Here is a 23,296-nt window from a genome sequence, read left to right on the forward strand (position 1 = left end):
ATGAACACACTTTGGCACACTTATTTACAGTAGGATAATACAAGTTAAAAAGTCATCACGTCTATTTCAAGGGATTGCAATTTTTTTAGAATTACTAGTACTAAAGCCATTTACATTGATCAGTGCCTGTATACATACGTCCACAACTCTTTTTTCTGTAGTCTTAAAAGAGTAAAGTTGTAAAGAAGCAAGAGCAGTTTTCCCCATAACAGAACAGGAATAATGGTGCACTTATATACTTTATTCAAAACTTCAGTGCTCAGCGATAATCAATTTTCATCCATGTAAATATCTCATAATTAAAAGATTGAATGAGCATCCAAGGATAGATTGTAATCTATTACAATGCATAAAGATATTTATTTGTTCATTTATTTCATTATTAACATGTCCCTTTAAATCAAGTTCGTTATTTATCCGTACGTTAAAGTAAAATATATTAAGACAAAATAAAGAAGAAACAACGATAACATCTACCCGTTTCTTGCAGCACCTCCCTCCCATTCTCCCTCTCTTCCAATGCAGTACCCCCCCCCCCTCTCACCCCCCCCTCCCTCCCCCACTCTCTCTCTCTCTCTCTTTCTCTGTCTACCTTATATAAAAGTATGAGTAATGGAAAGATTACAATGTAAGTCCATTGTTCCCGTTCACTTTGAGCATGCTGAATAATCAGAGCCTTAATGTGGTTACAGAGACTCTAAAAGCACTGAGTAAAATTTTACCCAATACTGGGTAGAAAGGGAACATGCATGTTTGCTGGATATATTTTGTTTACCCCATATTGGGCAAAATGCATGTTTTAAGGGTAAATTTCAACGCAACATTGCGTAAAATTTACAAAATATTTGGTATCTTTTTACCCAACCAACGTGCATGTTCCCATTTTACCCAATATTGGGTAAACTTTTTTAAGAGTGTAGAGATCAGGGGAGAGAGCCTTGACCATGTTTTGATTAATTATCGATTTATTTCATTTCTTCATTAAACATCAGAGATGAGTATACAATAATAATATTAGATTTGTATAGCGCACGTATCCACCTTGCTATAGGTGCTCAAGGCACTCCTATATTACCCCGGCTAAGCTAGTCTACCGATTCCGGTGCGCACAGATAAGTATACAAATTACAACATAACAATTACAAAGGTAATATATAACAAATCAATAATACAATAATCGTAATATCAGTAACAAAAATGAGCATCAAGAACATTCATTCACCAGAATGATTATTTTAAAGGAATGCAGAAGTCCGCCATTGTGAGCAATCGAGCTTGATAATGATGGCGTTCCGGTAAAAAAGCCTTTATAGCTCATCGTATATTCTCATTGTGAAGTAAGCGTGAATGGATTATTTTCGCAGGTAGTTATTTTTGCAATAAATATTCATGACGTAGGGCCTATATGGCCTATAAAATAGGACTATATAGTTGAACAAGGAAATACCTTCAGGAGTATGACCAGACGTACAGATCGGACATTAGGAATAAGCAACATTATCTGCAGTGTGAGAAAAGGTAATATTTTTGTAAATTTGAAGTTTATAAAGTACTCCTATATAAACCCTAAACTCACAAATTACTTGTGTGTTGAAAAGGTTCTCGTTGACAATAACCCATAAGCGAGATTTTGTTGCAAAGAGTGGCAGAGTCAGGAAGCAATACGAGTATATCTATAAAGAGGACTGTACTCAACGGAGGAACAAGAAAGAAGAAGAAATGTGAGTGGAGAAGGTTCCACGCGAGGTTTATATTCAGCTCATTTTTATATTTTTAAAGCAAAAAAAATGTAATAATAACATAATAATAATATAGGTATATTTACCCAGGGAAGCCACTTCAGTTCTGAAAACTGTTATCCTATAGCGGGTTCTGCTATTATTATTACCACGGCTTTAGCTGGGCTGCCTCGGCGCTCAAGCATTCAAGGAATTTCTTCCTACCGGGTACCCATTCACTATACCTGGGTTGAGTGCAGCGCAATGACTGTTTCATACATATAAAATACATTTATATAAATTGAGCAAATAAGTGAATACGTTTTATTTTTCGCATTATTTCATTTTTGTGAAACATGTACCAAGTAAAATGTATATAGACAATGTCGGATAACGGTAAAAAGGTATTATGGCTTATAGCGTTTGATTGCTAGTTCATACTCTAAAATGAAAATTAATTTTTTGAATTGAATTTCTTCAACAATGAAGTGCCAAACTCATTCTCTATTTCCAAAAAGTGGGGAATTAACTTTATCCATCTGACTTTATTTTCCGTTACTTTGTGTAATATCTCTACTTTGTAGTAATTGGCAATTTACCATTCTGGTTTATTTCCAATTCGTCTAATGCCAATTCTTCCAATTGCCAACTCGTCTACTCTCATTTGGTGTACCATCAGTTCGTCCACTCACTACATGGTCTGCTTTCATTTAGTCTTATGCCATTTCGTCTAATAACAAGTTGGTCCAATCGCCATTTAGTCCATATACAATTTGGTCTAATTGGACTAAGTGTTAAATTGTGCAAAATGAATGAAAATGAAATGGACATTAGGTCATAGACGAAATGACGATTAGACGAAGTGATGATTGGACAAAATAATTAATGGACCAAATGGTTGTTAGACGAAATGTTGATGACGGAATGGCATTAGACTAAATGAAAGTAGACCATGTGGTGAGTGGACGAGTTGGCAGTAGACGAAATGGCAATTTACCATTCTGATTTATATTCGATAAATATTTCAGATACAAGCAATCCTGCATGGTATAACATAAAACTTTATGCCTATGTGACTGTCGTAGGACCACATCGAATAATAGAAAATAACATAATATAATATAATAATACCTCTGATCCGGGCCGCCGATATAACATAATAACCTATACAGATTAGAATAGCCATGTATTTTGTTTAACAACTGAGTTGACAAAAAGCTGTTATAAGCTTTACAAATTACAACGGACTTATTACCAAACTTTTCTATTGTTACAGTTCGTGTGTGACGGACGAACGATTTTAATTAGTGGGCAGTGTTAAAAGGTGGTATATCATGACGTGTATATAATATAGGAACATACTGTATTTTCAAGGCTTAGGTTCATCAGGATCAGAATTACGATGTATACACGGTTATAAACGCGGATAGTGAGAACATACCTTGGCTGGAGAAAGCTTTACACTATTTCTTTGCTCTTTTATTATCGTGTTTTCGCTAAACGATTCATTTACAAGAAGAGACAAACGTAACCATGGTAAGTACATGTAAATTCAAATGAATGGGCGTATTACAGAAATAGATATACTCATATAATGATGTAATACCGATCGAAGCCGGACTAGTAAGTTATCATCAAAGACATGTCGCCGGTTGGTGTGGAATCGGTTTCGTCGGTTTGGCTCCAGCAAAGGTAAAGGTAAAGCTAAAACGGACATGGTGGCTCAGTGGTAGAGCGTCGGCCTCATGAACGGGAGGTCGTGGGTTCGATCCTCGGCCGAGTGATACCAAAGACTTATAGAATTTGGACCTTATGCCTTCTTGCTAGCCGCTCAGCATTTAGATTGGAGAAGGGTAATAATATCATTATGCTATGCAGGGCCCGCTGGTAGAGCAGTTTCCTAATTGAAGTGGCTACTCTGGGTAAATAAAACGTTATTGTTATTGTGTATTATTATTATCATCATCATCATTATTGATTATAATAATTACTGCAAAATTGCTTTGAATTATTTATATATTTAACGTTATGGGCATAATTAAACAACTTTTAAAGTTCCAATTTCATTTACGAGGCCTAAATTATTTATTTTCACGGATGTTTCTTCTTATAAACACACATTTTAAATACACACTCCTTCAATAAGCTATTCTTTATTTTTGTTTTTATACTAATTTGAGTAATTTGCTGCATGTAATCTGAGGGCATAGTCGAATTATCAAAAAATATTTACAAGTACAAACTGATGATGATGATGATGATGATAAACTTATGAGTTCATTCTGTCTTTGTTAACAGTATGGCAGAAGAGATGGATGGATGGATAGATAGATAGATAGATAGATAGATAGATTGATGGATGGATAAATGTATAGATAGATAGATAGATAGATAGATAGATAGATAGATAGATAGATAGATAGATAGATAGATAGATAGATAGATAGATGGGTGGGTGGATGGACGGATAGATAGATAAATAGATAGATAGATAGATAGATAGATAGATAGATAGATAGATAGATAGATAGATAGATAGACAGACAGACAAGTATCGGAAATTTGAAAAGTTTGAATTGCCCAAATTTGTTCAACTCATTTCATTTAGAAACGCCACAACCTCCGGAGCATGATGGCTTTACGAACACTCTTGATGGCGACGACGATAACGACTCTGCTGGACGTCATCGCTGGGCAGACGACATCGATGCCTCTTCCTCCTCCACTTCCTACCTTTAAAGAAGAAGCATTCCCGGTTTCGATCCCAACACGAATGACCACACCTATGTGTAAGTCTATAAGCAGCAGTTAATGCACTACTTTGTATCTTTTATATTTTCACGGGATATTTTCCCGAATTTTCAATCCAGAGTCCCATAACCATGGTAACAAAAATGTTAGTAATCGACCACTAACGATTTTTACGATTAATTATACATTGTAGTCAATAATAATACTAATAGGCATTTATATAGCACCATCTATCTACAAATATTCTATTCCGAGGCACGTTGTTATCAGTATTACCCCGGCTTTAACTCGAGCTGCCTTTCAGCGCTCATGCATTCAAGGAATTAATCCCGCCGGGTACCCATTCACCTCACCTGGGTTGAGTGCAGCACAATGCGGATAAATTTCTTGCTGAAGTAAATTACGCCATGGCTAGGAATCGAACCCACGACCCTCTGTTTCAAAGTCAGAAGACCTGTCCACTGGGTCACAACACTCCATGCACTGCATTTAGTCAGTGCACTTAATCGTAAACAAAATGTTCTATAAGCCTGAAGCCAAATGTGACACATATCAAGCACATAATGAGTTCATAATCGTATTTGATATTCAAATCAGTACAAACTATTTGGAATTATTAATGCAATATTTTAACCTTAAAACAAGCACGGGATATAGAGAGTGCAAGACATATTTGACATGTGAATACAAGGTTCAGGCTGTGGTCTATTACTCTGACTTCAATTAGATTGAAGTTTAGACGCATACTTCACAAATTTCACAAAATAGAACCATTGAAAGATGCTATTGAATTATACGCTAAACTGATGGGATTAAACTCATTAAGGCATCACTCCAAGTCTGGGTTCATTTCAACCAGTTGTTTATTTATTTTTTTTTATTGATATATTCATATTCCACAAATCCTCAAAGTACATTTCATAATAAATCATTTTTACAATGAAAAGATGCATCAACTGCATGACACATGCAGGATTGAAACGTACCAATGAATTTAAAAAGTGGATATAGGCCCCCTATCAAAGTTGTACGCAAGGGTAATATGAACATGATAAAGCTTATATAAAGGTAATATTCACGAAGAACAAAGCTGCCAAAAGAGACAATTAGCGACCAATTTGGACGAGCAAAATAATTGTTATTTAGCTGTATGATATCGTTTTTAGCTGTTTATTTAGCAGTGGTAGAAAGGAAAATACCTTTGTTTTCATAATGGAGCATTGTGGCCGAGGGATAGATCCCCAGTCTATGAAAGAGAGGGTTGTGGGTTCGAATCCCAGCCGTAGCGTAATTTCCTTCAGCATGAAATTGATCGACATTATGCTGCATTCAACTCAGGTGAGGTAAGTGGGTACCTAACAGGAATTTATTCTTTGAAATGATTGTGCGCTTGCATTACGCTTGCAAGCCAGGGTAATAATATTCAGGTCCTTTGGATATGATCCAATTCCTAGAGAAGGGTACATGGCATGCGCCTTAGAAGAACTAAATATTATTTTCTTTATCATTATTCAAAATCCTTTTGTTTTTCTCATATACAGTTCACGTGGGAACACAAGGAGTGGCGGCACCATTTGATCTCAATCCTTACCGAACAACAAAAGCCCCACCTTATTCTCCAAGAACGGAACTCGTCATCGAGTGCCCTCATGGCTTCGATCAGATCTCAACCCCTTGCGGATCACCAGAGAACGAACCACTTTGGCCGGAATGCGACGCTGCAACTCTACACGTGATGCATAGATTCAGTATAGACAGCTACGATTCGTGTCTGGACGCTGTTCCTACAATCCTTGGATACCTGGGAGTCTCTGCCACCGATGACGGCAACGAAACGACTACTCTCAGATTTCCAGTTGCTACTATTAACTGGCGGGGCATGGTCAATATTACAAACGACCATCGTATGCAGAATGGCATAGACACTGCAATAGATGATGGGCTTATAATTAACGTCTGGAGCATACCTTGCGCAGATTTCATTGAGTACGGGGTAACATGTTCAGTAAAAGCAGACCACAATGACTCTATTTCGTCCTCGCCCTCAGGGGCAGATTGTGACGAAGAGTATTTCGTTGGCGACCGGGAAGCTTTCACGCCAATCTGGCATAATGGATCGTTCCTTCTCTTCTTCAATGGAACCTACGTTACACCATCTTGGTGGAGTGGTAGATCTACCTTCGACATTGTCCGGTCGAACCCATTTGATTTTAGTCGTCACGATAAAACACGAGAACTAAGAGTGTGTGGTGTACAAAAGGCGATGATCAACTGCGACATCATCTTATCAGAAGATCAGTATCTTCTCAAAGACAGTGTTAATTCGACAGCCGTCATCTACAACGGAACAGAATATCAAGAAGACTTGTTTGAATACGTGTCCAACAACTCTATCAGAATCTGCATTATCCATGATAACTTTTCCACTGTTCAGGAAGGAATAGACGAAAGCATGAAGCCAGAACCTGTGAATGTCCAGTTAATCTATAGCCATGTTCTGTTCGCAGTATCAACATTGTGTCTGGTTCTATTGGTCGGAACCTACCTGATATTTTCTGAACTTCGGAACTTCCAGGGATGTGCCATTCTGACCTTTGCTGTAACTTTGCTGATTTCCCAAATTTGTCTCCAGTATGTCGCTCCTTATGCACGTCGCACAACGGCTCTGTGCCAGGGTGTGGCGGTTCTTGCGCACTTTACGCTTTTGTGTGCTTTTGCCTGGATGACTCTTCTTGCATTTGACCTTTGCCGAAGCTTCAAAGGAACCCAGACCCGCACACACCACAGCCCCAACAGTCGCCTCAAACGCTATGCTCGATATTCACTGGTTGGTTGGGGTGTTCCTCTTCTTCTAGTAATTGTCTCCCTTGGGCTGCATTTCACGGAAAATGATATACTCCCGCTTGAGTACGGATCGGGGAGAAATTGTTGGGTGTATCCAGTTCTTTCCAACATTGTCTTTTTCATCGGTCCAATCGTGTTGTCCTTGGTTGCCAATGCCGTTCTCTTCGCCATCACTGTGGTTAGTATTTGCAGGACGACCAAGATGACCAGGAGTACCCTCCGAAAGGACGGATCACAAAGGAATGTCATAGCGGAACTGCTCATCTACTTCAAGGTAATTTCATAGATAGCTTATTTCATTAAAATCATGATATACAACGATATCGAATCCTACTGACCTGCAAGCCTTGACCTGACATGTCACATGATACTGTATTCGGGGCCCTGAACTGTCAAGGACTAAGTGATGCAAAGGATAATTTTGATCGCTCCACTTGTCTTACAAAATATTTATAAATATGAGTATTCAAATTTGCCTAAATTTTGCTAAATTATTCTCAATATCTCAATAGGTCCTATCATAACTGAGCTATATACTTCCAATTCCCCTAATCACTTTCTTCTTCTATTTTCTCCTTATTCATATTCTACGTTTTCTTTTCTTCTTCTGCTCAATCAATTTTCTCTCTTGCACTTCGTCTTCCGTATGCTACCTGTCTTCATTTTGTTCTTCCTTGCCTGACTCTTCCTTCCTTATTGATACCCGTCCTCTTTCTCGTCTTTTCACACCTCGATTCATCTTTTTTTAATAAATATATTTTATGTTCATCCTCCTCTTTCATTCCTTCTTTTTTTCCTCTCCTCCAAACAGATATCTTGTCTAATGGGATTCAGTTGGTTGTTTGGTCTGATAGCCGCCCTGGGTACGACGCCAGCTCTCTGGTACATCTTCATAACGGTTAATGGTCTCCAAGGCATTTCGGTCTTTTTCTCCTTCGGCCTCAATGCCAGGGTAAGAAAATTATGGAGGAAAAGGATGGCACCATCAAAGTCAGGGTCGAGCAGTGGAAGCTCTGACAAGACAAAGAAGTCCGGTTCTGTGTAGTGGGTTTCCTGCAACTTCTGTACTCAAACTTGCTACTTACGTGTTACCGGGGTGAATATTGATATCAAGAAATTTACGTTATCTTCGAATAACAACATGAAATTATTGATTAAACATTACGACATTTCCCTTTTATTACAAATTTGAGTATAAATAAATGTAAACATGGTAAATCCATGTATTAAGTTTGTTATCATTATTTCAGCAAAGAGTAAGTTCTATATGTGCTGGGCAGTGGTACATTGTGCAATGAGCCATGCATGAATGCTTGCTGCATGTGCTGTATGTTGTGGTTCTATGTGCTTGCCACTGGGCAGAGCAGCTTTGACACTGGTCTTGACAGGACCTATGTGATGAGTGAGTGAATGAGGAGGAGTTGAGATGTGCAGCAACTAAGTATGGTTGGCATCGAAGTTACATGTGGGCAAGACAGGCCAGAAAGAAGACTTCTCTTAGCTCTGACACCACGGTGAGGCAGCTGGGTTCCGATGTAGATTCCGATTCGGATACCCGCGATGCTGATTTCGGGACAAGTCCTCCAGGACGGACCTTGTTCATCTTCAGAGATGCGAAACTTCGTCTACTGGAAGCCTAGCATCGATATATTTTTCGACGACGTCCACTTCAACTATACGACAAGTTTTCATCGAGAATGAGACGCGACATGTGCACATGAAAGCAAAGTCCATATGAGTTGAGATCAGTCGCGGATACTTATTTTTATTAATTAATTTATCTGCAGAATATTAAAAAACGCATGCGATTTCTTTGAAATTTCTAAGAGTATAAAGAAAATCTGAATTAAGAGCTTAATTGTATTTTTACACTTTAATTATTGCAGTATACTGTTTTTGTTTTAAATACCAAAAATGAATAGATGCTTTTCGTAGGAAAACATGAAATTACTTGAATTATTTACAATATTTTGATATTTTTTACCACAATATAAGACAATATTTTCATTTGAATAGTTATATCAGATTGATTGAAGTAATTACATTTGAACATGCATGTATACTAATTATTCAAAATAGATGAAGAATATATTGTTTGAGATGATTTTCTTTCTGAATATGTTGAAGAAAAAAATGTGAAGATATTTGATTAATTAATCATAATTTAATGATTTGAATATATATCAATGCTTTGGATTTCATTTAATATTGTTGTGTGAATTCTTAGCCAACATATATCTATATAATCAGAATAGTCTATCGTCAGACATTGGAAAACAGTGCCCATAGATCTGACACGGAGCCTTATCAATAAAAACAAACGTGGTGGGAAATGCCAGATGCTGCATACCAAATAATCAGTATACCGACCAACCGACCAACATGTTATGGAAGTTCTGTTTTATTAACAAGACCTATGTCAAGTAGAATTGTTAACAACAGCTGCAAAGTTCACATTAAACCCCGATCTATTCAACTATATATAGGAGTATTATGGATCATATTGCGTCGCTATGATATGATTACTAATAACGAGTCGAACCGTCGATAAGCAATCCAGACATGAGTATAAAGAAATATATACGAACAGTTTCTTTTTCACCATGGATGATCATGAGCGGCATTCCTTCATCAGAATGGGCCAAATTTTGAATAGACTTTCCTCAAGAATCTGCAAGCTTCTGGAGGCTTGTGATAAATCGAGCATTTTCTTCATATTTCTGAGTCTACTCTCTGTCACAAATGGTGACATAACAATCACAACCGTCATGGAAGGGGAAGCAGCGACACTCAATTTTACTTACCCTTGCGACAGCGCACGCAAAACTTTACGCCATGGATACAAGATGCCATTTTACGATTCTATACGTCAAGAGGTAAAAACTTTGCTTGATCATCAAGATATAATTGACGTTGGAAGTAATGCCCTGAATAACTCCTGTCTCCTGCAACTTAAGATCGACCCGGTTTTGAGGAGTGATGTCGGAGGATACATTCTAACTTTTTATGGCGGTGGCGGAAATATCCTTGGAGATTCAAGAATTGGTTTAAGAGTCGACTTTCCACCGGGGAAAGTGTCTTGCCAGTGGGAAGAGAAGAATGTCACTGGTGACTGGGGCTTAATGCAGTGCAGGTGTCAAGCAGGAAACGTTCCCGGGCAAATCGCTTGCTATCAAAATGGGATTCGTCTTCCTCGGGCTACTTCGCCATCGGTGGGTGGAGATATTCTTCAGCAGACTATCTCGGTCAGGCATTCGGAAACTGCCTTCTGTTGTGCTTCTCTCCTGGATCAACTTATCGACATGTGTGCGTGCAGCGACTATGTGTGGGATCCGAATAAAAATGGTGACACCAAGAATCCTTGCGCCACTCCTCAGGAAGACTCCACAACCAGCCTGTCCACAAATCCAAACAGCCTTTTGGAAGACCTTTCCATTTCTATCGCTACATCATCTCCAGGAAGAGAAACTTTCGCCGAAAATCATGGCGACATGGTCAAAAGCAATGTATATATTACATTTCACTGGGGAGTATTACTAGCATTTGTATCCTTGGTGTTGCTGATCGTTGTTCAGTGCTTTGTTCTTGCAGTAGCTTTTCAAAAGATTCGTCAACTTATTGAGCAAGGAAAGTTGAGAGATAAACAAAATGGTAATTACAAAAGCGTTCCATCGGTGGATGTGACACTTTAATAGCAATGACTTACTCGCCTGTGTGGGTAGGCCGGTAGGGGTGTGTATATTGGTGGACGTGAGGGTGGATGGGCGTGTGACATGATGGTATGTGTGTTTGCCTGTGTGAAAGTAAACCTGAAGTTAAAACCCTACCAGCTTGTGTAGAGATGGATCAAGGGGAAGACCGATAGGGTAAGATCTGGGCCCTGTCTTTCAAAGAGTTGCGATTGATCTGGGTTCCGTCTTACAATGAGTTACGATTGATCCGATCGAGCTCAACTATGGAAAGCCAGCAAGGTCAACATTTAAAATGCATGTTTGTTTAAAATATTTTCTAGATATGACGTATATTCATACATTTATAGTTTTCTTTATTCTCCAATGCGCTTCTCTTTGTTTACAAAGGACAATTTCCTAGACTCTGAGAAAAAACATGACATTGATGAATTTCCATACAGTGATTGATCCAATCAAGTACAACTATGGAAAGCCAGCAACGTCAACATCTAAAATACATGTTTGTTCAAAATATTTTCTAGACATGATGCATATTTATACATTCATCATTCTCTTGAAGATTCAGTGTGATTCTCTTTGTTTACTAACATGACTAAGGAGACTGCAAATTTCCTGTAGAAAAAAATTGTGGTATGGATGGATTTCCATACAGTTGAGATTGATTGGATCATAATTGTAACTCTTTGTAAGATGGTACCCGGATCAATCGCAACTCTCTGTAAGACGGGGCCCTGCATTTGTCCCGTTTCACAAAGATTTGTTATGACAAATGCAAAGTTTCTGTAACAAGTTTACCATAAGCCAATCAAAGTGAAGGATTTCAGTAGCTTAAAACTGTTATTGCACATTATTTTGTTGCATATTGCACATAACGAGTTTTATAACAAGGAACCCAGGTTGTAAATGTTTCGCCTCATTTTTCATGTTCCATTGTTAATTTTAATATCTGTAAAATAAAAATACTTTATATGATATAGTATAAGGGAATAGTAAATTGAAGGTTAAAGCTTCGTAACTAAAGTATCTAAAGAGTTCCAATATTTTTCATAACCCTGTTTTTACATAATTGAGTTATCATTGTCATTGTTAGCTGGGGCGGATCCAGGATTTTCCAAAAGGAGGGGAGCACATTTTCCCCGAGGAAAATTTGACAAGCAAAAATGGTTTTCACCAAAACTTGAAGGTCATTTCGTCCACATAAAATCTGACAAGCAAAAAAAAAGTCCTCACTTGTGTATGAACGACATATTCCCATTTTAAAATATATGCTGTGATTTTCAAAAGGGGCACACTTTTATGCTCTCAAGGGGAGGGGGTGGGAACGGGCCACTGATTGTTAGCTATGTTCAAGAACATTTTAATCATAATATTTGTATAATATTAAATAATTGCCAACGTCGGTTCGAGTACCCAACAATGTTTAATATCGGATGATCTTTGAAGGACTTATGCATTGTGGTTCATCCAGTAGTGGTTAGTCCTAAATTAGGACAGTTGGATGGTGGAGCGGTAGCGATGACAAGTGAAAGGCGAGAAAGAGACAAATCGAGAGGGAAGAGTATTTCATCATGGTGTAGTTCTTAAATGACTGTAAACCAGATGAGATCCGGACTTTTCGCATTTGCTATACGGAGACACCCTCTACAACGCACCAATTCCTTTGAAAATGCAATTCAAATCACAATGAAGAGCTGAGAGACTTTTGTCGAAAGTTGGTAGACCGGGACAGCATCGGAATCTCTTGACTATGGACAACGACATATTTGCAATTGTTCGTCCGGCGCAAATCTTCGGATGGTCTGCTGTCCTAGTCCACCAACCTGTGACAAAAGCCTCTCAGTTATCCATTGTGATTTTAATTGCGTTTTTAAAGGAATCGATGCGTTGTAGAGTGTGTCTCCGTAGTAAATGCGAAAAACTCTATAATACTGGCTTGGAGGAGAACAGAATTCATAATAAACGAGCAAAGAACTGGCGTTTATAAACTGGGAAGTTCATACTAGCTTTAGAAAAAAAAAAACACAATTTTTTTAATTGTATACTTATCGATTTTCAAGCTTTCAGTTGTGACGTTGTATGTGAACAGCGGCCCCAGATGTCTTGTAATACACATTTCACCATATCGTATTTTGTTTGCGGTCGATAACTGAACATCCTTTTTTCTCATAGATGCGAGCAGGGCTATGGTATCACTGTGTAATTTGTTGATACATGAATATTGAATGCAGTTTCAAATTGCTGAATATAACCGTGGCATTTATTTAACTTATCACATGATTTGGCCCCCCCCCTCTCCCCCTTTCTCTCTTTCTTTTTCTCTCCCTCTCTACTCTATCTTTCCTTAACCACTTTCCTCTTATTCTTCTCCTCCTTTCCTTGGCCTCTAATCCATATTCATTCTACTTCGTGTACATATCGGACTCGTGACAGGGAAAGTTCACTTCCAAAATATTCTGCCTTTAATCTCACAATGGCAAAACATGAACATACATCTAGCATACAGTCATTGGAAACATAATAGACCAAATCTTCATATATGATACTAATGGTATACAATACATGCCTCATATGCACTTAAACATAACTGCGAAGTATTTGAACAAAACAAAACAATATTCATCATCATGTTATCAGCTGTTGTAATGTTTCTCTAATAAATGATCATTATGTAATCCGATGATAATGATAACAATGAAACAGGATGACAATGGTGATGATGCGGATGATAATGAATATAGCAGTTTGCACAATGTCAACGGGGACTCTAGAACATAATAAATGCGTTAAAATGCCCATCGAATCGCAATGAACAGCTGAGAGGTCTTTGTCGAAAATTTGTGAACCGGGACAGCTGATCGTATTAAGGTGTGGAGCTGACGACAAAATTGCAAATATGTCGTTTTTTCCAAAGTCACAGATGAAACTGCCCTTTGATTCACCAATTTTCACAAAGACTGCTTGTCATAAAGGGCTTTGAACAATAGATTCTCCATGTTCTTGAAAGCGTCTGCTTAGTGTTGCAAAAACTTCCTAATACAGGACTTAAATCTTTGAATGCCTATTCGCATTTTGCTGATATTTTGTTCTTTGTTGGTGAATAACAACTAGACAGTATATGATAGATTGTTGCCCACCCTCTTTCTCAATAAGCCTAGCTTTAATATCTGTCATTTCTATATATTCCTTTCAAACCACTTTTTTTCTGTGTATCCACTGGATCCTGCATTTCTCCAGGACTAGAGGTAATCAACAGAAAAAGAAGATGTAACGCTGGTCTTAAGAGTTATTTCAATCTGTACCTCCTCCTCTGACATGGGTAATACTGTCAAAAAAAATCTACACTTTTTAAAGATGCTAAAAGAATCCCATACTAGACATTCCAGAATGAGCTGAATTCCCCAAAGTATTGGGATTGTTTTTTAAGGAAGATAGATTAAAAAACATTGAAAAAAATATTTATTCCACACACAAATCTTTGATATGTGAAAGACATAAGGATTTTATAACATACATGTACATTACATACAAGATATAGTAACATTTAAAGAGATCTCTAAAACTGATGATTGGAGCAAGTGTAAAATTGGTTCATAATCACAGGAATATAATCACAAGAAAAAAAGAAGCCCACTAATTATTAATCATGGGATGTTTAAACCCCTATCCTGATTTTTGTTTTCTTCTTCAAAGCTTACAAAGCACAGAAAATCTGTTCAATCTAGCTTTGCCTGTACTATTAGCAATAGGTTCCACCTCTTGATTCAGTATGCTAACAAGATCATATGGTGAAACCTTACACTTCTTTTGTGAAATCAGGCCTTCGTACGCAATCATACAAAAGGGATAATTTAAAACATAATCTAGCACAATAACAGAAAATCACACACATGCATTAGTGAAATAAAAGGGTAAAAGCACCCTGGCTAAGCTATTTGGATAACAAACATGGAAATACCACTAAAAATGTAAGTTGTATCGTAAATATATTTCCCTCATACTCACTGTATCAAGGAGAGGCCATGAAATATCAAGGGAGAAATGAAGTTTGGTAAAGTAAAAAGACAATGATTTTGAATGTTTTTCTTAATTTTGGACTTAAAATGAGGCATATTTACTTATTCTATGTTTACTTCACATAAACTAATCACATGAAAAATACAACATGTGATGCTATCTATACTCTTAAAAAAAGTTTATTTTATCAATAAAATTACTGTTGTGCACGTCAAACAATCAAGTTTTCCAGATACAATTTCTACTGAAGAAAATATTTCAATTGACTGACAAATACCATACACAATAAGCTGCAGATGGAGGACTTGATACATGTAAATACAATCTTGACACTTCTTCAATTTTTGTTTAAATCGACCATGGCACTTCGAATCATGAATCGTATCACTATTTCTACAATCAATAAGCTTGATGGAATGTAACCAACTAAGGATAACTGTCAACTACAAAACTATACTTTGTAAAGTGTACATAAACTACAACTATTGCAACATTATGACAGGCACATGGCTTGAAAATTTGATTGATACTTATGAAGTTTCATTAAAAAAAGAAAAGCAAATGTCTCATGATAACACAATTATTCTAACACTCTAATCTAACAAACACATACTAGCGACCATTATATAGTTTTTCATCGAATAAATATCTGTGAAAAATTGAATGACTGCAATCTCAGGTTTTGCACAATCTTTTGGTATTACATGTAAATCTATGATTATACCTGTACATATGATTATATTGTAGAATTGAATTTAAGTATGTCAATAAGCTAGGTTTAGAAATACTGAATCCAAGAATATCTGATTTATTCGATAATTGTTATAATAATAATACCAACATGCTTATATAGCGCATATCACTGCCAAATGCGTCCCTATGCGCTTAATCCGATATTATTACCCTGGCTTTAGCCTCGCAGCCTTTTACAGCCATTGGCATTTCAAGGAATAAATTCCTGCCAGGTACCCATTTACCTCACCTGGGTCGAGTGCAGCACAATGTGGATAAATTTCTTGCCGAAGGAAATTACGCCATGGCTGGGATTCGAACCCACGACCCTCTGTTTCAAAGTCCAAAGACTAATCCACTGGGCCACAACGTTGTTGAGTGGTGTTCCAAAACAGAATAAAAATGCAAATTTGAAAGACATTTTCATTGTACACATTTTTTTTTTTTAATTTACACTAATATTTAGATATCATCTGAACACCTACTTCATTAATTACCTTTCATGTAATCTGTAATACATTAAACATTGACATGATCAGTTTTCTAAGGATTTAGACAAAAATAATTTGTTACCTAATAAGAAAGTTTGATGATCACATATAATTCAACACTGAGTATGGTAATACAAGTTTATACATGTACATGTAAGCCAGTATTTTGGGATTCAATTCTATTAAGACCACTCTATGAAATTGCTAAAAAAAAAGTTTTTATATTTGGATGACACTTACATTGAAAACAGTCGCTATGTACAAAAGACAGTAATTCCTCTTTAAAAAATATCCTCCCCCTTCTCTTCCTCCAGCCACAAGCAGTGGCGGATCGGGGATTTTGAAATAGAGGGGGCGCAGACGACAATTTTCTTAGACTCGGCTACATCAATATATATGTTTGATGGGCAGTTCTCATAGGAGGAACGTTCAACCTCTTTGTACCCCTTGCTTGGATTTGCCCGGACATCATACAGTTTAGGTACTTCCTATACAAATATTTAGCACCCTAGAATAATTTACTTGAACAAATGGTACAATTTCTTTTTAAATATATTTTCATAAATACTTTCAGCCACTGATGAAATAAAAACAAAGCATTTGGTGAGGAGAATTTGGTAATGAGGTCACGTGCCGAGAGTTGATACATGTACTTCATTCAACAAATCAAAAAATACGTAAAGTAAGAATTCATTTATGAGCTTTTCATGATCCTTTTTTTGACAAACTCGGATAAACTTCTAGAACCACAAGGTTAAATGCATAAAGCAAAGAGAGGTATTTATATAAATGATTATCATGCGACTCTGTAATGATGGGCAAGAAGATGAAGCACATTCATGAAAACATTGCACAGCACCATACCTAGTTCAAAATTGAATAGCAATGATTTCATTTTTCTTTCAAAACTACATGCAGCCCCAAAAAATTAACATAGCTTTTCATATGGCAACTGTGCTTCAAGGATTATTTAAACACATTTATTTCATCGAAGCCCCCTATCTCACCTTAACCCCCATTCCACAGAGAGCATGACTGCTGTAAGAGTCCTGAAAGACCAAGAAACTTGCTTGATCTTTCAATGGTCTCTGCGGTCTTACACGATTCTGAACCAATCTTTCCAACAGCTTAGTGGTCTTCATGGGCTCCAAAAAATGTTTTAACTGTTCAAGAAAAGCCTTTAGGCAGTCTTTCAGGAAGCTTTCAGTGGTGGTCTCTGCTTCGTCTTTCCATAATCTCTCAAACTTTTCTGGAGAGAGATCACTAACAGACTCATCTGAGATCAATGAACGATCATTGAAAAGACCAGCAAAAGTCCATGGAAAGATTGCCAGAAGATCTCGGAAAAAACTCATGAAATGCTATTGAAAGACCATTGAAATATCACTGTAAGACTAGTCTAAGTTCAGCAAAACAATAAGTGTCAATCAGTCTCTAAAAGTCTTTAAAGGGGTTTTTCTTAGGCATTCCACATGAGATTACTAATTTCAGTGATCTGCCGAAAGGCCTTGCGACAGCCAGTTTTTCGGCCTTTCAGTGGTCTTCGATCGGTCTTCACTTTTTTTAATTTGGGGGGGGGGGCTAAGGAGTGAGATTGATCCAATAAATCTAACTATGGAAAGCTAAAAGCACCATATTTCTTTTTTCTAGGATGATCACGCTGACAGGACCAAAGAATGACAGTGCACAAACATTTAGCATATTTACAGGCCATGATACGATTATAAAATGAGCTAAAAAGCCGTTATTGGTCATTAAATGTTTGTTCAAGATGCCAACACTTATAAATACCAATGATGATAAATTATCAAGACAAAAAAAACTGACATTAAAAAAAACATTTACATCTACATACATTTATTCAGGAATGGCAGATTAAGATGAAACATGGAATCCATTCAGCCAGTGTAAAGATAATGGGTACATAAGTTTGGAAAAATATGTTTTCATGGCCTCTTCTCTCCGTTTAATTTCATATGTACTTAACCTGATAATATTCTGTAGTCTACAGCTTACATGTACCTTGAATGGTGAATACAGACTCATATATTATCTTTGGATTGTCTACGCAAGGTAACTTCAAAAAGAAATAAATTACCACCCGTTGTTGACTTTATTACTAGGTTGCTTTTTTGCTTTTTTTACATTTTTAAGCCTCTGCATTATTGATGTTTGATTTGTATTTCATTGTTCTGCTTTGTTTTCCTTTTCCCCTTATCCTGTTTTTTATTACCTGTTTATGTTGTCCAATCTTAATTAATTTTTTAGGGACCCGTTTTTATATACCAAGTAAATTTTATCCATATCAATCAGATTTTGAATCTCATCTTTCTCTGATAAGAAGTGTTCTTTCATTTTTTTTCCAACAATGGAGTCAAACTTTGAAAATGAATAGATTTATCAAAACTCAACAAAAGCTTTTTTTAGTCAACACTAGGAATACTGTGAACTGGAATCGATCCCTTTTTTTTGTAATCGGGTTTACATTAGAATATGTGAAATAACTTACACCCAAATGACAGGGTATGAGAAAATAATTTTTGAATACTAGCTGTGCTACATGTAGTTTGTTTATCAAAGTACTTGCATCCAAGATATCTTTGGTAAGTGTTTGGTCAGTACATTTAATAATAATAATAATATGCAACATTTATCTCCTACTTCATATTGTTACCCCGATTTTACCATGATTGAGTGCGCAAGCATTAACAAAAATTATGTCATACAGTGTACCTACTTAATCCACCTGGGTGGAGAGTGGAAAATATGGATAAAAGTCTTTATAACATTGGAGCAAAATTTTGGTTATCCGTATTATATTCTTTGCAAGTATGGGATGACAATGCCACAAAAATAATAACAAGAATAAGAGGAGTAGTGCAGCATATTCTCAAATCAATCTGTTTGTATCTTACCCATGTACAATGTCATCGTGGATTCATGATAAAAATACCTTTGGCAAGAATAAATATTTTCAGTCCCTGCAAAGATACACATTTCATTGTACACTGCATATAAAAGAAGGCAAGGAGAGCAGTCGATATAGGAAGCAAGGTCAGTTTCTTCACCAAAACAAAAAATTCTTAAATTCACATTTTCCTTTGTAAGTTATATACAGTGTTTGAAGTCAACTTACTAAAATAATAACTGGCTAACATCAACGTTAAACATATCTTTCCCTTAAAGAAACATCCATTAAAGGTACTAAATTTCTGATGCTTCCTAGATTTCTCAACATAAGAAGATCCATGGCTTACGAAAGCCTCAAATGAAGATAAAATTTTTTTTTGCTCAGTGACCTTTGACCTCAGGTCAGACATATCACACAGACAGACAGCTCTGGAGAATTCTTCATTTCATCCTCTTTTCTCTTCTTTTGTGTTAGACACTCATGCTCACAAATTTTTGTGATTAAAAAAGAGTTCTGAGGATTTTTTAACCTTTACCTACTTTATCTATCCCTTCATTTGACAATGACCCTTGCTATTAAAGATCAATATCAAGTGAATGATAATATATACAGAAACACAAAAGTTCCCATCACTAATTGTCTGTGACCATGATGCGTAATGACCTTTGACATTTCAATAGGATGGAACCTAATGATTATTCACAGCAGATCTTTCAAATGCGAAACTGCTTGAAGTTGAATCTGGTCCCTCTAATACATAATCAGAAAGACTGATTATATTAATTTCATGTGACCCTGTGATAACTTAACCTTGTAACCTATAACCTTTGACCTCCAAATCAGCTGCATACATCATGCTTAAGCATCTGCAGGACTTGCAGGCTTCTTTGCAACAAGCTAACTACCCTGATCTTCTCTTTCCATTGCCAAATACCTTGGTGACCTCTTTCGATGACTCCATGACGTCTTCACCGTTGACCTTTCAAGGAAAGCCGTAACCAAGGCCACCATCCATGTCAAAGTTATACGGGTTGGAAGGGTTTCTCTCGTAGTACCAGGACTTGGCCACTGACAGGAGCTTGGCAGCTTCGGACTTTCCCGTTTCCTCTACCATGGATCCAAAGAGGCTTTTCTCGTCCTTCAGGAGAACGTAAGGTTCATCGAACTCTATGATGCGACCCTGGTCCAGCACCTAGTAATGAAAACAAAGTAACATGAAGTCCATCAAAGTCTATGATACAACCCTTGTCCACCAATTACATGTAGTAATGAAAATGAATGATAGAACAGTCTGTGGGGGCATCATGGTCTAGTGGTTATAACTCGTCTTTCAATCTGAGGGATGTGGGTTTGATTCTTAGCCATGGTGTGTTTTCCTTCAGCAACAAATTTACCCACATTGTTCTGCACTCAACCCAGGCGAGGTGAATGTACCGGGTAGGAAGGAATTCCTTGAATGCTTTGAGCAACTGGGTAGCCGAGTTAAAGCCAGGGTAATAATAATAGCAGGGCCCACTGGGAAAACTCAAGTTTTCAGAACTGAATTATATCTTTCAAGTTGAATTTGATCAAATTTTATTATTGCTTACCAGAACACGATCACTATCCATGATTGTATTGAGCCTGTGTGCGATGGTCAGTACGGTACACTGCTTGAACTTCTTCCTAATGGTCAACTGGATCAACTGGTCAGTCCTAATAAAGAGACAAATTACAAGCATATTCAGTCATCTAAAAGTGAATGTGTAGCTCTACAGGAAATCCAATGCCATGTAGAGGTGCTGTGGCTCTGTGGATAAGTCTCCAGACTTTAAACCACAAGGTCCGGGGTTCAGCTCCCAATGCAGCACATCCTTTGTCCTTTGGCAAGATGTTTATTGACATTTACTACTCTCCACCCATGTGTAGTAAATGGGTAACAGAGAGGAAGGAATTCCTAGAATGCTCGAGCAGCGTATCAGGGTAGCCATGCTAAAGCCAGGGTAACAGTATGCAGTGCTTACAGCTACAACAATTCAAGAAACGTTTCTGATTCTTTGTACATACAAACTCACCTAGGATCTACATTGGCCGTGGCTTCATCCACGATCAGGATCTTATTCCGATGTAATACCGCCCTCGCTAGGCAGACAAGCTGCCGCTGACCGACGCTGAAGTTCGTCCCTCCCTCGGACATCCGCATTTCAAGTTTTCCTGAGTTTTCCTCAATGATTGGCTTGAGTTGGACCTGAGAAATTGATTAGAATGGTAACAATATACACAAACAATCAAAATCACAAGGAAATTCATTTGAAAATACCAGGAAAGAATTCCCATGGTACACATATTATGTGTGAAAGTATTTGTCTGTTGATATACTGAAGTTACAATAAAACCCATTTTCAATTTTTAAAGAAAATGAAATTTCATTGATTTTTTTATCAAATTCATGATACATGGCAAGATGCTCACATTTGACGTCACAAATCAAATCTTTAAATCATTGATGGATATTCCTCAAAACTTCACCAATATTTTCTAATATTTTTTCTGTTATTTTTACAATAAACTATTTGTCAGGGTGAACTTACCCTATAAGTAGCTTTTACTCAATCACAGAAAGAATCACATCAAATTATTTGTTTGGCCTCATCTGTGCCTGGGAGGCAAAAAGCAAACAGAATCACTATATGACCCGCAGGTCTCTCCTTCCAATATAACTGATTGGGGGAGTTCAAGTGGACTACAATGCGGTTTCCCCTACTCTTATACGAACAGAATAACAGATCAATGACAATACTAGATAAAACATTGAGTAGAAAAAGCTTTTTATCTTACCTCCTCTAATGCGTTCCATATATTATCATCTGTATGTTGGTTGAAAGGGTCTAGATTCTTGCGAAGAGTCCCACTAAATAATACAGGATCCTGGGAAAAGAAGAAAATTACATGGTTAGCATCATGAAGCTCAAAAATTTGTTTAGAATCATCCTCAATTAAAATGAATCTCATTTTCATGACTTTCTACCCAAATATTCCTGGAAAATACACAAACCATTTAATTAATTTTATCAATACCAACCTGCATCTTCTTGCTACTGCAATCACATATCCACCATCACTGTTAATGGTATGTGGGTCTTTCCACGAAGTTGGGGCACGAATTGTGACATTTCAGCATAAATCATTATTAATCATACTACATGCATACATTTATTGTTTGTAGGATTTACATTTGTATTTAAGACCATACATTTTACTGGAAATTCTGAGCTATTTAGATTTATTTTTAATGAAGTTATTGCACAAAACAGTGTATACCACAGCCGTTACATGGACTCGGTGTCCAATAGCATTGGGATATTAACATTTAGTCCTCAAAGTCAAATTGTGGCAACTAGGTTGACCAAAACTTGATACAACATGCACATTTACTTGTCAGTCAGGTAACTTAATACCTCACATCAACTATGCATAGTTCTATTTTTAGAAGAAAATTAAAAAGTTGTGACTATACTACATGTACGTGTAAAACAAGCAGATTCAACAGACAATTTAAAATCCATGTTTAAAACCTACTTTTTGTTAAATAACCATTTCCCTTGGCATATATGCATCCCCCTCAACTGTCTACCATTTACAAAGAACTACATAAACTACTTAATATTTCGCTGAAATTCCTTCTTTCTATTTTTTTAAGCGATTACAGATATCTTTTGAGATATTGTTTATTATCATAATTATCATCATCATCATCATTATTATTATAAATAATAAATACAATGAAATGTAAGTCTTCAATCAAAAAAATTCCCATTGTGGACTCACCTGTGGTATAAATGATATGCGTTTCCTCAAGGCATGAAGACCTATCTCTGTGATGGTGATGCCATCGATCTTCAGGATCCCCCTGGGCTCCGTTAACCTCATGAGGGCAGCCATCAAGGAACTCTTACCAGCTCCCGTTCTACCAACGATTCCAACCTAAAAGATGAGCATAAGATTGAAATAAGGCACCACCAATACCAACAGGAAAGATAAGCCCAAGTTGCTAAAAGGCAGTGGTATCAACCTAAAAGATAAGCATAAGCTTGCTATAAGGCCTCATCGATACCAAGCTAAAAGCTAGCATAAGGCTGCTATAGGGCACAACCATTACCAACA

The 23,296-nt window shown here is 36.9% G+C and overlaps 3 protein-coding genes across 6 annotated transcripts in view; 2 read left to right on the forward strand and 1 right to left on the reverse strand.

The window, feature by feature from the left end:
- Nucleotides 1-1,349: 1,349 nt before the first annotated feature.
- Nucleotides 1,350-11,027, forward strand: LOC129278701 (uncharacterized). 2 transcript variants are annotated; one of them, XM_064111409.1, is made up of 4 exons: nucleotides 1,350-1,518; nucleotides 4,327-4,507; nucleotides 6,011-7,587; nucleotides 8,125-11,027. In XM_064111409.1, exons 2-4 carry the CDS (start codon nucleotides 4,348-4,350, stop codon nucleotides 8,356-8,358), a joined length of 1,971 nt encoding a protein of 656 aa, XP_063967479.1. In that variant the 5' UTR covers nucleotides 1,350-1,518; nucleotides 4,327-4,347; the 3' UTR covers nucleotides 8,359-11,027. The 2 variants fall into 2 exon arrangements, with proteins under 2 accessions (XP_063967479.1, XP_063967478.1); XM_064111408.1 differs by lacking the exon at nucleotides 1,350-1,518 and adding an exon at nucleotides 3,028-3,254.
- LOC129279224 (uncharacterized) lies at nucleotides 9,917-11,005 on the forward strand. Its single transcript, XM_064111410.1, has one exon. The coding sequence runs from the start codon at nucleotides 9,917-9,919 to the stop codon at nucleotides 11,003-11,005; it is 1,089 nt and encodes a 362-aa protein (XP_063967480.1).
- A 5,148-nt stretch (nucleotides 11,028-16,175) lies between the features above and the next one.
- LOC129279067 (ATP-binding cassette sub-family C member 4-like) overlaps nucleotides 16,176-23,296 on the reverse strand; it is a 39,711-nt gene continuing 32,590 nt past the window's right edge. For all 3 annotated transcript variants that reach the window (XM_064110845.1, XM_064110844.1, XM_054915182.2), the window contains 5 exons: nucleotides 22,961-23,116; nucleotides 21,971-22,060; nucleotides 21,208-21,380; nucleotides 20,743-20,848; nucleotides 16,176-20,345 (listed from right to left, as the gene is read on the reverse strand). In XM_064110845.1, coding sequence (XP_063966915.1) covers nucleotides 20,136-20,345; nucleotides 20,743-20,848; nucleotides 21,208-21,380; nucleotides 21,971-22,060; nucleotides 22,961-23,116 — 735 coding nt within the window. In that variant the 3' untranslated portion in view covers nucleotides 16,176-20,135. The remainder of the gene's footprint in view (nucleotides 20,346-20,742; nucleotides 20,849-21,207; nucleotides 21,381-21,970; nucleotides 22,061-22,960; nucleotides 23,117-23,296) is intronic.

The sequence above is a fragment of the Lytechinus pictus genome, chromosome 16 (genome assembly GCF_037042905.1).
Source record: "Lytechinus pictus isolate F3 Inbred chromosome 16, Lp3.0, whole genome shotgun sequence".
NCBI classification, from domain to species: domain Eukaryota; kingdom Metazoa; phylum Echinodermata; class Echinoidea; order Temnopleuroida; family Toxopneustidae; genus Lytechinus; species Lytechinus pictus.